Genomic DNA, 13,353 nt, shown 5'->3' with positions numbered 1-13,353 from the left:
GTTATTGACCAAATACTTATTTTCCACCATAATTTGCAAATAAATTCATTAAAAATCCTACAATGTGATTTTCTGGATTTTTTTTCCTCATTTTGTCTGTCATAGTTGACGTGTACCTATGATGAAAATTATAGGCCTCTCTCATCTTTTTAAGTGGGAGAACTTGCACAATTGGTGGCTGACTAAATACTTTTTTTCCCCACTGTATGTGAGAAGTCCTTTGAGGCTATAAAACCATATGTTCATAACAGGGCTCAGTCTGCAGTTTAGAACCTCATCAACTAATCATTCAGCGATCAATTTCTAAGCAGAGGAGGAAGCACTCTAGACGGCCACGGAGAACTTAATTAAGGTTTAGAATTAACATGGAAATCAAATGGAATACCAGGTTGTTTTGACTCCCCAATTAAATTATTGTCTTTCTAACAGGCTACCACCACATATCCAAGAGCAGCCCGTGGTTTCATTATGCTGCCGACCATGTAGCAATAAGGATTATGAAGAGAGAACGGAATGCTCCCTTTAAATGTTAACCAAGCTCACTAAAATATTGTAGGCAGTCATAGTGTCCCCCAAATGGCACCCTATTCCCTATATAGTAATAGTGCCCTACTTTTGACCAGGGTGCATAAGGCTCTGGTCAAAAGTAGTGCACTATATAGGGAATAGGGTGCCATTTGAGACACAACACGGACACAGCAAATTAGGCTGTAGTCTTTGAATGCACTGCAAAAACACATGGTAATAAACATGTCTGAAATGTGACACAAACGTGCATAATTGCTATGGCATATCAGAAGGTTAACATTCTGTGCGTATGTGTGTGCGTGTGCGATTTATGTGTGTGTGTGCGTGTACGCGTGTGTGTACGCATATGTGTGTGACCTGACTGACAAGGCCTGGTGTCTGTTGTTGATAGGATATAGTGAGTGAGTCACTGTGCTTGCCTAACAAACCTTGAATGTTGACCCATTTACAGAGGTTTCTGAGGGAGTTGAGTCATATATTTATTATACTGTACATGTTAGCATGTTGCATCAAAGTCAACAGGACGAGTCTCACTGGTAGAGTAGAATTAAAACATGAAAAAGTAATGGAATAGTCATGTTTACAAGCAGGTGTTTTATTCCCAATAAGCTCTCACAGTCTCACGTCAGAATTAGACGTTCTTCCATGTTTCTCAAACGTCAAAATTCGAGGTTGTTCCAAATGTCAAATTTCAAAGTGTTTGGTTACTTCTCTGTATCGTTCCAAGGTTAAGGTTAGGCATTAACTCCAAATGGTTAAGGTATGGGTTAAGGTTTGGGATAGGCTTAAATCAAAAATATCAGAAACAACTCTCGAACAAGCAACCTTTGGAACCAGAGGCAGATGCTTAAGCCCATTCACAACGCCCTAGCAGTGCTCACTGTTGCCCCTAGTGTCCAGTTTTCATGTCATCTCCCAACGTCCTCAGACATAGATGTACCTTGAATACTGACTTGTATCACGGGTGTCCTGCCTGTTTATTCCACATGGCACAACATGATGATTCCTCTGTCGCCCTCTGTTTTACAAAAACAGTTGTAATTCATCCACATCCTCTTCCAAATGCATAAATGGACATCAGACATGTGCATACCCCCCCCCCCCCTCCTTCCACCTTCCAACTACCTAAACGCTCCCTTGCGTGATCTCCCACCCTCCCCACCCCCTTCTCCTGTGTGTCTCCCAGTGGTCAGTGTCTCTGCAGCCTGGAGCATACAAGCAGTGCCAGGGGGGCTGGCATGGAGCCAAGGGAGGCAGAGCGCTGAGCAGCCAGCCAGCCTACCTGCAGGCCCAAAGCACTACCAGAGGCACTCTGCTCACTGTCCATCGATCCCACCTCTACCCTGATTAGTGGGACAGACAGGTTTAGTTTTTGTCGAAAATCTCCCGCTGAGAAGAATAGGGAAGTGTGTACCATGCAGGTGTGTGTGTGTGTGTGTCTGTGCTTGCGTGCGAGTGCATGTGTCTCTGTGTGCATGTGTGTGTGTGGTGGTTGGTCTGCCCTGACTAAAGTGAGCGTTCCACATGAATACTGCCCAGAAAGAAAAAGCTTAGAGGTGTCGAGTGCAGTCAGATGGGAGTGTTTTACAGGCAACGGGGCAAAACAGAATTAAACAGAGCAAGAAACAATCAACATAGATAGATTTGGCTGTGTCCCAAATGGTCATATTCCCTATTACGTCTCTGGTCAAAAGTAGTGCACTACTGTATATGGAATAGGGTGCCATTTGGGACGCAAACCCTATACACTACCATGGACCACTAGCATGAAAACTATCCAGAATAAGGGATTAGGCTTTGAAAATGGGTCTGGATATTATAAGGGTTTATTTTAGAGTCCTGAGATGTGTTACATTAATTTGTTTCCTTTTACAGATAATAGAAGTTCTCATCCAGTAGACTGTAGCACTCTGAAAGGCCTGAAGAGTCACTCACAAGACAATAGTGAGAGATTAGTCTGAGCTGGAGTATGGTGCTGGAGGTCACAGTCTATTTGTGTGTTTGTATTTGTGTGCGTGCACAAACACACACACAAGCACACACAGACACACACATGCCAGCCTGAAATCTGATCAAGCATTTTTCAGGAGAGGAAATTACTCTAGCCTATCTGAGGCAGATCGAAATCAAGCAGGCCCATCACTTATTTCTCAGGTGTGTCAATTTACATGTGCCTTAGGAAACAGGATAGAGTATTCCACTAGCCCACTCCAAGACTTAATTAGCAAACACAGCTCAATTATGAATTGCCTGCTATCAATTCTGTGATCAATTAAGACCACAGTGAATGGGCGGGTGGTGGATGTCTGGAAAAAAGTTCTGTCTCAATGCTGTTTTCCATTGGACACGTGCTGATTAGGATACAAAACAACAGCAAAGCCAGGAGGGGTGAATTAAAGCCCGACAGAGACATTATAAAACTAAAGACTTCCGTAGTTTAAAAATTCATAAAGAAATGGAAAAATCATAAAATGGCGCCGGTCGTAAACAGTGTGATTGACGTTGTTCGCCGTGCAAGAGGGAGGGAGTGGAGCTAAATTTAGCCCCAGTTGCCGCCGCATGCATCGCATCGTCCGATGAGAGACTTATATTCCTGATTGTTAGTATCATTTATTAAAATCTTGTGACAGTGCCATGACAGCAGGATAGGGGTCTTTCCATTCTCGCTGCTCAGGAAGCATGAAATCAGACAGCACAGCGAGTCCGTGGTAGGATAAAACACACACACACACATACACACACTGGGAGTGAGAATATTAATCTGAGGGGAACATCTGTCCGACGTGGTGCTGACTCACTCCCTGTTCTGTCCTCTAAAGAGTTTCATTTTCCATCTACCCTCCTTTTGTTTGCTTTGTTTACGTACTCTTCCTTTTGTGTGTTTGTGTTGACATCTGATACGGGTCCAGTAATGTGTATTGTCCACGTCTCAGTGCCTCACTGTAAATATTTATTGGATTTTATGTGATTCTCTACTCTTGGCAAGGGAGTGGGTTGGCTAAATGCAAACCCGCAGAGACACCATTTTTTATTATGGATTACAATTCTAATAATGTTCTTGGGACTGAGTGTTTATCTCTATGACTGGAGAGACAGAGAGAGAGAGAGAGAGAGAGAGAGAGAGAGAGAGAGAGAGAGAGAGAGAGAGAGAGAGAGAGAGAGAGAGAGAGAGAGAGAGAGAGAGAGAGAGAGAGAGAGCAGTATATTTGACCTCAGCTTCCCTATCAAATCTAAAAATCTCTAACAGAAAACCGAAGAAAAGTAACAACAGTGACAAATGGTTTGATGAAGAATGCAAAAGCCTAAGAAAGAAATTGAGAAACCTATCCATCCAAAAACATAGAGACCCAGAAAACCTGAGCCTACGCCTTCACTATGGTGAATCACTAAAACAATACAGAAATACACTATGGAAAAAGAAGGAACAGCATGTCAGAAATCAGCTCAATGTAATTGAAGAATCCATAGAAAATTGGAAAACACTAAACAAACAACGAAGAGCTATCTATCCAAAACAGAGATGTATGGGTAAACCACTTCTCCAATCTTTTTGGCCCTATAACAAAGAACAAACAGCTAAAAAGTATACATGATCAAATGCAAATCTTAGAATCAACTATTAAAGACTACCAGAACCCACTGGATTCTCCAATTACATTGAATGAACTACAGGACAAAATACAAACCCTCCAACCCAAAAAGGCCTGTGGTGTTGATGTTATCCTCAATGAAATTATAAAATATACAGACCACAAATTCGAATTGGCTATACTTAAACTCTTTAACATCATCCTTAGCTCTGGCATCTTCCCCAATATTTGGAACCAAGGACTGATCACCCCAATCCACAAAAGTGGAGACAAATTTGACCCCAATAACTACCGTGGGATAAGCGTCAACAGCAACCTTGGGAAAATCCTCTGCATTATCATTAACAGCAGACTAGTTCATTTCCTCAGTGAAAACAATGTACTGAGCAAATCTCAAATTAGCTTTTTACCAAATTACCGTATGACAGACCACGTATTCACCCTGCACACCCTAATTGACAAACAAACAAACCAAAACAAAGGCAAAGTCTTCTCATGCTTTGTTGATTTCAAAAAAACTTTTGACTCAATTTGGCATGAGGGTCTGCTATATAAATTTATGGAAAATGGGGTTGGGGGAAAAACATACAACATTATAAAATCCATGTACACAAACAACAAGCGTGCGGCACACATTTCTTTCCACAGGGCCGTGGGGTGAGACAGGGATGCAATTTAAGCCCCACCCTCTTCAACAGATATATCAACTAATTAAAAAGGGCACTAGAAAAGTCTGCAGCACCCGGCCTCACCCTACTAGAATCTGAAGTCAAATGTCTACTGTTTGCTGATGATCTGGTGCTTCTGTCACCAACCAAGGAGGGCCTACAGCAGCACCTAGATCTTCTGCACAGATTCTGTCAGACCTGGGCCCTGACAGTAAATCTCAGTAAGACAAAAATAATGGTGTTCCAAAAAAGGTCCAGTTGCCATGACCACAAATACAAATTCCATCTAGACACCGTGGCCCTAGAGCACACAAAAAACAACACATACCTCGGCCTAAACATCAGCGCCACAGGTAACTTCCACAAAGCTGTGAACGATCTGAGAGAAAAGGCAAGAAGGGCCTTCTATGCCATCAAAAGGAACATAAAATTAAAAATACAATTAGGATCTGGCAAAAAATACTTGAATCAGTTATAGAACCCATTGCCCTTTATGGTTGTGAGGTCTGGGGTCCGCTCACCAACCAAGAACTCTCACACACCAAATTGAGACTCTGCATGCAGAATTCTGCAAAAATATCCTCAGCGTACAACGGAAAACACCAAATAATGCATGCAGAGCAGAATTTGGCCGATACCCGCTAATGATCAAAATCCAGAAAAGAGCCGTTAAATTCTATAACCACTTAAAAGGAAGTTATTCCCAAACCTTCCATAACATTGCCATCACCTACAGAGAGATGAACTTGGAGAAGAGTCCCCTAAGTAAGCTGGTCCTGGGGCACTGTTCACAAACACAAACAGACCCTACAGAAACACACAGGACAACAACAACAACACAATTAGACCCAACCAAATCATGAGAAAACAAAAAGAGAATTACTTGACACATTGGAAAGAATTAACAAAAAAATTGAGCAAACTAGAATGCTATTTGGCCCTAAACAGAGAGTACACAGTGGCAGAATACCTGACCACTGTGACTGACCCAAACTTAAGGAAAACTTTAACTATGTACAGACTATTGAGAAAGGCCGCCATAGGCAGACCTGGCTCTCAAGAGAAGACAGGCTATGTGCACACTGCTCACAAAATGAGGTGGAAACTGAGCTGCACTTTCTAACCTCCTGCCAAATGTATGACCATATTAGAGACACATACAGTTGAAGTCGGAAGTTTACATACACCTTAGCCAAATACATTTAAATTCAGTTTTTCACAATTCCTGACATTTAATCATAGTAAAAATACCCTGTCTTAGGTCAGTTAGGATAACCATTTTATTTTAAGAATGTGAAATGTCAGAATAATAGTAGAGAGAATTATTTCTTTCAGCTTTTATTTCTTTCATCACATTCCCAGTGGGTCAGAAGTTTACATACACTCAATTAGTATTTGGTAGCATTGCCTTTAAATTGTTTAACTTCGGTCAAATGTTTTGGGTAGCCTTCCACAAGCTTCCCACAATAAGTTGGGTAAATTGTAGCCCGTTCCTCCTGACAGAGCTGGTGTAACTTAGTCAGGTTTGTAGGCCTCCTTGCTCAAACAAGCTTTTTCAGTTCTGCCCACACATTTTCTATAGGATTGAGGTCAGGGCTTTGTGATGGACACTCCAATACCTTGACTTTGTTGTCCTTAAGCCATTTTGCCACAACTTTGGTAGTATGCTTGGGGTCATTGTTCATTTGGAAGACCCATTTGTGACCAAGCTTTAACTTCCTGACTGATGTCTTGAGATGTTGCATCAATATATCCACATAATTTTCCTTCCTCATGATGCTACCTATTTTGTGAAGTGCACCAGTCCCTCCTGCAGCAAAGCACCTCCACAGCATGATGCTGCCACCCCCATGCTTCACGGTTGGGATGGTATTCTTCGGCTTGCAAGGTACCCCCTTTTTCCTCCAAACATAACGATGGTCATTATGGCCAAACAGTTCTATTTTTGTTTCATCAGACCATGTGTTGCAAACCGTAGTCTGGCTTTTTTATGGCGGTTTTGGAGCAGTGGCTTCTTCCTTGCTGAGCGGCCTTTCAGGTTATGTCTATATAGGACTCGTTTTACTGTGGATATAGATACTTTTGTACCTGTTTCCTCCAGCATCTTCACAAGGTCCTTTACTGTTGTTCTGGGATTGATTTGCACTTTTCGCACCAAAGTACGTTCATCTCTAGGAGACAGAACGCGTCTCCATCCTTCCCATGATGTCAAGCAAAGAGGCACTGAGTTTGAAGGTAGGCCTTGAAATACATCCACAGGTACACCTCCAATTGACTCAAATGATGTCAATTAGCCTATCAGCTATGACATCATTTTCTGGAATTTTCTAAGCTGTTTAAAGGCACAGTCAACTTAGTGTATGTAAACTTCTGACCCAGTGGAAATGTGATACAGAGAATTATAAGTGAAATAATCTGTCTGTAAACAATTGTTGGAAATATTACTTGTGTCATGCACAAAGTAGATATCCTAACCGACTTGCCAAAACTATAGTTTGTTAACAAGAAATTTGTGGAGTGGTTGAAAAACAAGTTTTAATGACTCCAACCTAAGTGTATGTTAACTCCCGACTTCAACTCTATTTCCCTCAGATTACAGAGATCCACAAATAATTCAAAAACAAACCCAATTTTGATAAACTCCCTTATCTACTGGGTGAAAAACCACAGTGTGCCATCACAGCAGCAAGATTTGTGACCTGTTGCCACAAGAAAAGGGCAACCAGTGAAGAACAAACACCATTGTAAATACAACCCATATTTATGTTTATTTATTTTCCCATTTGTACTTTAACTATTTGCACATTGCTACAACACTGTATATATACATAATATGACATTTGAAATGTCTTTATTCTTTTGGAACTTCTGAGTGTAATGTTTACTGTTAATATTTATTGTTTATTTCACTTTTGTTTACTATCTACTTCACTTGCTTTAGCAATGTTAACATACGTTTCCCATGCCAATAAAACCCTTAAATTGAATTGAATTGAATTGAGAGAGAGAGAGAGAGAGAGAGAGAGAGAGAGAGAGAGAGAGAGAGAGAGAGAGAGAGAGAGAGAGAGAGAGAGAGAGAGAGAGAGAGAGAGAGAGAGAGAGAGAGAGAGAGAGAGAGAGAGAGAGAGAGAGAGAGAGAGAGAGAGAGAGAGAGAGAGAGAGAGAGAGAGAGAGAGAGAGAGAGAGAGAGAGAGAGAGAGAGAGAGAGAGAGAGAGAGAGAGAGAGAGAAAAAAAAAGAGAGAAAGAGATGATAGGATGTCCTTCTGTTAAAATAGTAGCCATACAGTAAAACCAATTAATTGGCATTCTGGTGGTTGTAATGCATTGGATTAGTGTAACATATGCGGTATCCTTTAAACTAACACACAGGTCTACCCTATTCTGGGACTAAAGTTGAGTCCCTCTCTATCCAGGTAGCAAGTCTTCAACTATCTGTTATTTGTAGGGGGATCTGGCACGTACGACATGACTGACGACATTACTGAATGAGCATCCATGATGAATCATAACCATTATGTCAGACCACAATATGTGTGTGAGGAACATGGGACAACATTCATAAGATACAGATGTAGACACATTCTCTACATGCAAGTAAGCACGCACACACACAGACACACACACACACACACACACACACACACACAATATTGTCTTCTCCACAGACACATCCAAAACCTTGTCAAACTACAATGAAGGGATGTTCAACCTGTCCAGCAGCTTATGATTGATGCTCTAGTGCAGGGACCCCAACTGTAGGCCTGCAGGCCTGCGGGTGATTTTATTTGGTCCCCCAAGTTTTCAGAGTTAAAAAACATCTTCAAAGAAGATTCATAAATGTTGGACATAAAAAGTTATTTTAATTTTGGAAATCTGTTTCAAAGTATTCTCACTCATAATATATATACAGTACCAGTCAAAAGTTTGGGCACACATACTCATTCAAGGGTTTTTCTTTATTTGTTACTATTTTCTACATTGTAGAATAATAGTGAAGACATCAACACTATGAAATAACACATATGGTATCATGAAGTAACCAAAAAAGTGTTAAACAAATCAAAATATATTTTATATTTGAGATTCTTCAAATAGCCACCCTTTGACTTGATGACAGCTTTGCACACTCTTGACATTCTCTCAACCAGCTTCACCTGGAATGTTTTTCCAACAGTCTTGAAGGAGTTCCCACATATGCTGAGCACTTGTTGGCTGCTTTTCCTTCTCTCTGCCGTCCGACTCATCACAAACCATCTCAATTGGGTTGAGGTCGGGGGATTGTGGAGGCCAGGTCATCTGATGCAGCACTCCATGCAGCACTCCTCACCTTCTTGGTAAATTAGCCCTTACACAGCCTGGAGGTGTGTTGGGTAATTGTCCTGTTGAAAAACAAATGATAGTCCCACTAAGCCCAAACCAGATGGAATGGCGTATCGCTGCAGAATGCTGTGGTAGCCATGCTGGTTAAGTGTGCTTTGAATTCTAAATAAATCACAGACAGTGTCTCATAAAACCTCCTCCTCCATGCTTTACGGTGGGAACTACACATGCAGAGATCATCCGTTCACCCACACAGTGTCTCACAAAGACACAGCAGTTGGAACCAAAAATCTCCAATTTGGACTCCAGACCAAAGGACAAATTTCCACTGGTCTAATGTCCATTGCTCGTGTTTCTTGGCCCAAGCAGGTCTCTCTTATTGGTGTCCTTTAGTAGTGGTTTCTTTGCACAGTCCCCTCTAAACAGTTGATGTTGAGATGTGTCTGTGACTTGAACTCTGTGAAGCATTTATTTGGGCGGCAATTTCTGAGGCTGGCAACTCTAATGAATTTATCTCCTGCCGCAGAGGTAACTCTGGGTCTTCCATTCCTGTGGAAGTCCTCATGAGAGCCCGTTTCATCATAGCGCTTGATGGTTTTTGCGACTGCACTTTAAGAAACTTTCAAAGTTCTTGAAATGTTCCATATTGACTGACCTTCATGTCTTAAAGTAATGATGGACTGTCGTTTCTCTTTGCTTATTTGAGCTGTCCTTGTCATAATATGGACTTGGTCTTTTACCAAATAGGGCTATCTTCTGTACCTTGTCACAACACAACTGATTGGCTCAAACGCATAAAGAAGGAAAGAAATTCCACAAATTAATTTTTAAGAGGGCACACCTGTTAATTGAAATGCATTCCAGGTGACTACCTCATGAAGCTGGTTGAGAGAATGCCAAGAGTGTGCAAAGCTGTCATCAAGGCAAAGGGTGGCTATTTGAAGAATCTCAAATATAAAATATATGTTGATTTGTTTAACACTTCTTTGGTTACTACATGATTCCATATGTGATATTTCATAGTTTTGATGTCTTCACTATTATTCTACAATGTAAAAAATAGTATAAATAAAGAATAACCCTTGAATGAGTAGGTGTGTCCACACCTTTGACTGGTAGTGTATGTGAAGGTATACAAATGTAAGTAAGGTTTAAATTATTATGTTTCAGTCAAATATTATATATGTTTGGGCTTCTTGTGGTCAATTTGCAGTCTACTAATTATTTGTAATTATGTTCCGGCCCCCTGAACATCTGCTCAAGAAAAACCATCCCCCGGCTGAATCTAGTTGATGATCCCTGTTCTAGTGGGACAGAAGGGTGAGCTCTCTCCCTGCCGTCAATTAACCCCTCTCCTCTTCTCTCCACTCCTCTCCCCTCAGGTAAAAGGACCAGAGTCCATCTGAACTCTATTCACATGAAACCCATCCACGTCGGCTGTTGCCTCTGGGCTCCAGTGTAACAGTGTGTTAAACACGTGCTCTACCTGCTTCTGAGGATCAGTATGTGAGTCAGAGTCAGAGTAAGTGTGCTGGTGCCAGGAGCAGATGGCCAGAGCCAGGTCTGCTCAGGCGTCCTGCTGTCTGTGCAGGCCGCTCAACACAAACTGTCTCCTTCAATAGAGATATGGACTTTCTTTTATCAGATCAAAACTACTAAGCATCTGCTAGGGAGAGTGTGTGTGTGGCGGGGATGGGGGACTATGTGTGTGGGGGGGACTGTGTGTGTGTATGTGTGTGTCTCCAAGCATCACTCTTAACTGCGATATGAGCTTAGCAGAGCTCAGCTTACTTCATAGGACCAAAGAGAAGCGCCAGTGTTAGTACCTATACACAGACACACTCATCTCTTTACCCGACATGTAAACCCAATATAACTTCAACAAGGAGACATTAAAACCTCAATCAATGACAGTCTATACATATATAAAAATAGACAGACGCAGAAGGAGAGAGAGAAGGCAAACTAGAGGGCGAGATCGAGAAGGAAAGAAAGAGAGGCGAGAGTAAAAGGGAGGTAAGAAATAGAGAGAGAGAGGACAAGCTCTGGCTTACAGCTGGTGCTGAGCGGGAGCCCAGTGCAGCCAGTCACATCTCCTCCTAATTACTGTAGTCATCCCCATCACGCCCCAGCACACTGATTACACACCTGCACACAACACCCCCCTGGCCCCTTCTAACTAGACCCCTCTCCCCCCAAACACCCCACTTGCCTATCCCGTCAGTCAGCCCTCTCCCCTGGCTCCTCTCATCCACAACCCCCCTCCCCTACCTGTGTATCTCCCCTCCTTCCACACAGCTGGGGGTGCAGGTAGAGGGCGCTGCAGTTGGTACTAGTTACCTGGGATATCACGCTACAAACATTGATGCTAATGTTTCCTGTCAGACATGAAGCGGCTCATACATCACACACTCACGTCACAATCAGGGAGAAAGGGACCTTTACACCATCATTGGTTAAGATCATAGCGCACCTCGTCTCCCAAATGACAGCAGAAATGATCAGACATCAGATACTCATCAAATAGCAGGGGTTTCTCATTAACACAAATAATGTCAAATAACTCAATAACCTGTGTTTGACCACCAAAATCGGATATTGAATGAGTCGATATCGGGACAAAGGAAATGACTGTGTGTTATCTGTATATTTTCCAGCCATCTCCGGATATGACGCTTTCCCCAGATATGGCCCCTTTCCCAGTGGTGGGCTAGCCTTTCATCAACACACCTGTCTCTGCTTCTCCTGTTTCTCTATGGTGGTGAGATATACTCACATCCCATTACCCAATGATACCCCAGAACAGACTGGCATCAGTACCTTCATCAGTGCTGCTTACGCCTGCCCACAACAACCACAGTCTTCCTTCCTCCTCCTCAACAGCCCTAGTCCTGCATTTGTCTGGGCCTAGGTCGGGGTCTGGGTCTAGGGAGTTGTGTGCTCAGTCAGCAGGTAGACGGTAGACAGGCAGATAGACAGACATACAGACAGACAGGCAGACAGGCAGCCATTAGCATTTTATGACCTCTGCCTCAGCACAGAGAAGTGCTGGCCTCATTTTCATCTCTCTCTCTGGCTCTCTCTCACTCTCTCTCCCTCTCTCCCTCTCTACCTCCCCCCTCGCTCGCTCCCTTCCTCCCTGCCTCCATCCCTGAAGTAGCCTTGCCTAGTCCATGATGAATGGAGGCAATTTAGGGCCCGATTCAATCAGATCCGCTTTAGCAGAAATCCGCATAGCTGATGTTTGATGGTGTCGGAGGCGGAACTGCGTTAGAGCTGTCAAATCAACAATGGCTCCCGACATTATACTTAAGCTGAAATTGCCATTGGCTGCACGGAGTCGCATTGAGATAAATCCTCTGAAGCCTTGATTTTGAAAATCGAGCATCATTATTTCTATATAGCCTACACTTTCTCGCTCTGAACTTATAACACGACTGGGACGGGTGTGGCTTTCGTGACAATGATCACAAGAGCAGCTGCCGATTTGACAGCTCCAATGCAGTTCCACCTCCGACACTACCAAAACATCAGCTATGCAGGTCTCAACTATTGCCGTTTAACGCTTGATCTGATTGAGTCTAGCCCAGAGAGCGATGTTGCTGCCATAGGTGGACCTAGAAAGTAATCCAACATGTGGTGCGGTGGGGAGGTTTGCCTACTGAACACCACTCAAAACTCACAACGTTCTAAGCTGTTTACCTTAAAGGTTGTGTTCTAGATACTTTGGAACATTTCAAATCCAGTGAATCACACAATGCAAACTGTCATCCACACCCACACAGTTGAGCAGATCACAAAGATGGCCCAGAGCGTTTCTCTTACCTCTCAGTGAAGTTTCTGAGCACAGTGAAGAGTGACGATAGCATCTGTTAGTTCTTGTCCTCCTTCCTCTCCTCTATCTCCTAGTGGGGGTTCTTCTGCCTGCAAAGGACAATATTAAAATGTAAATATAAAATATAATTGAATGGTGGATGATAGTGTTTGTGTACATCTATATTTCACAGACACACACACACAGACACACACATGCTCATGAACACACAGAGAGACTGCTATAGATGAAGGCAACAGATGGAGCTGCCTTCCGCTCTCTTCCACAGCACAGTGGTTTTCCCTTGCGTTATATGGCAGGTGTTTTGCTGTGGCATTATGGATATGGGAACTTGGGAAGTGGGAAGCACAGCAGCACATCGTCATATACAACACACACACACACACACACACACACACACACACACCATTT

At 42.7% G+C, this 13,353-nt stretch overlaps 1 protein-coding gene across 1 annotated transcript in view; it reads right to left on the bottom strand.

Moving 5' to 3' along the window:
• The window catches only part of LOC311101436 (A-kinase anchor protein SPHKAP-like), a gene marked incomplete at its 5' end in the record, with an annotated part of 72,966 nt that extends 59,990 nt beyond the window's left edge, over window positions 1-12,976 (bottom strand). The window contains one exon of the mRNA XM_084142581.1: window positions 12,933-12,976. Within this exon, the coding sequence (XP_083998707.1) occupies window positions 12,933-12,976 (44 nt within the window). The remainder of the gene's footprint in view (window positions 1-12,932) is intronic.
• Window positions 12,977-13,353: the final 377 nt, after the last annotated feature.

Source organism: Coregonus lavaretus, assembly GCF_964263955.1.
Source record: "Coregonus lavaretus genome assembly, chromosome: 26".
Lineage (NCBI taxonomy): Eukaryota > Metazoa > Chordata > Actinopteri > Salmoniformes > Salmonidae > Coregonus > Coregonus lavaretus.
This window is presented reverse-complemented; position numbering and strand designations above follow the sequence as displayed.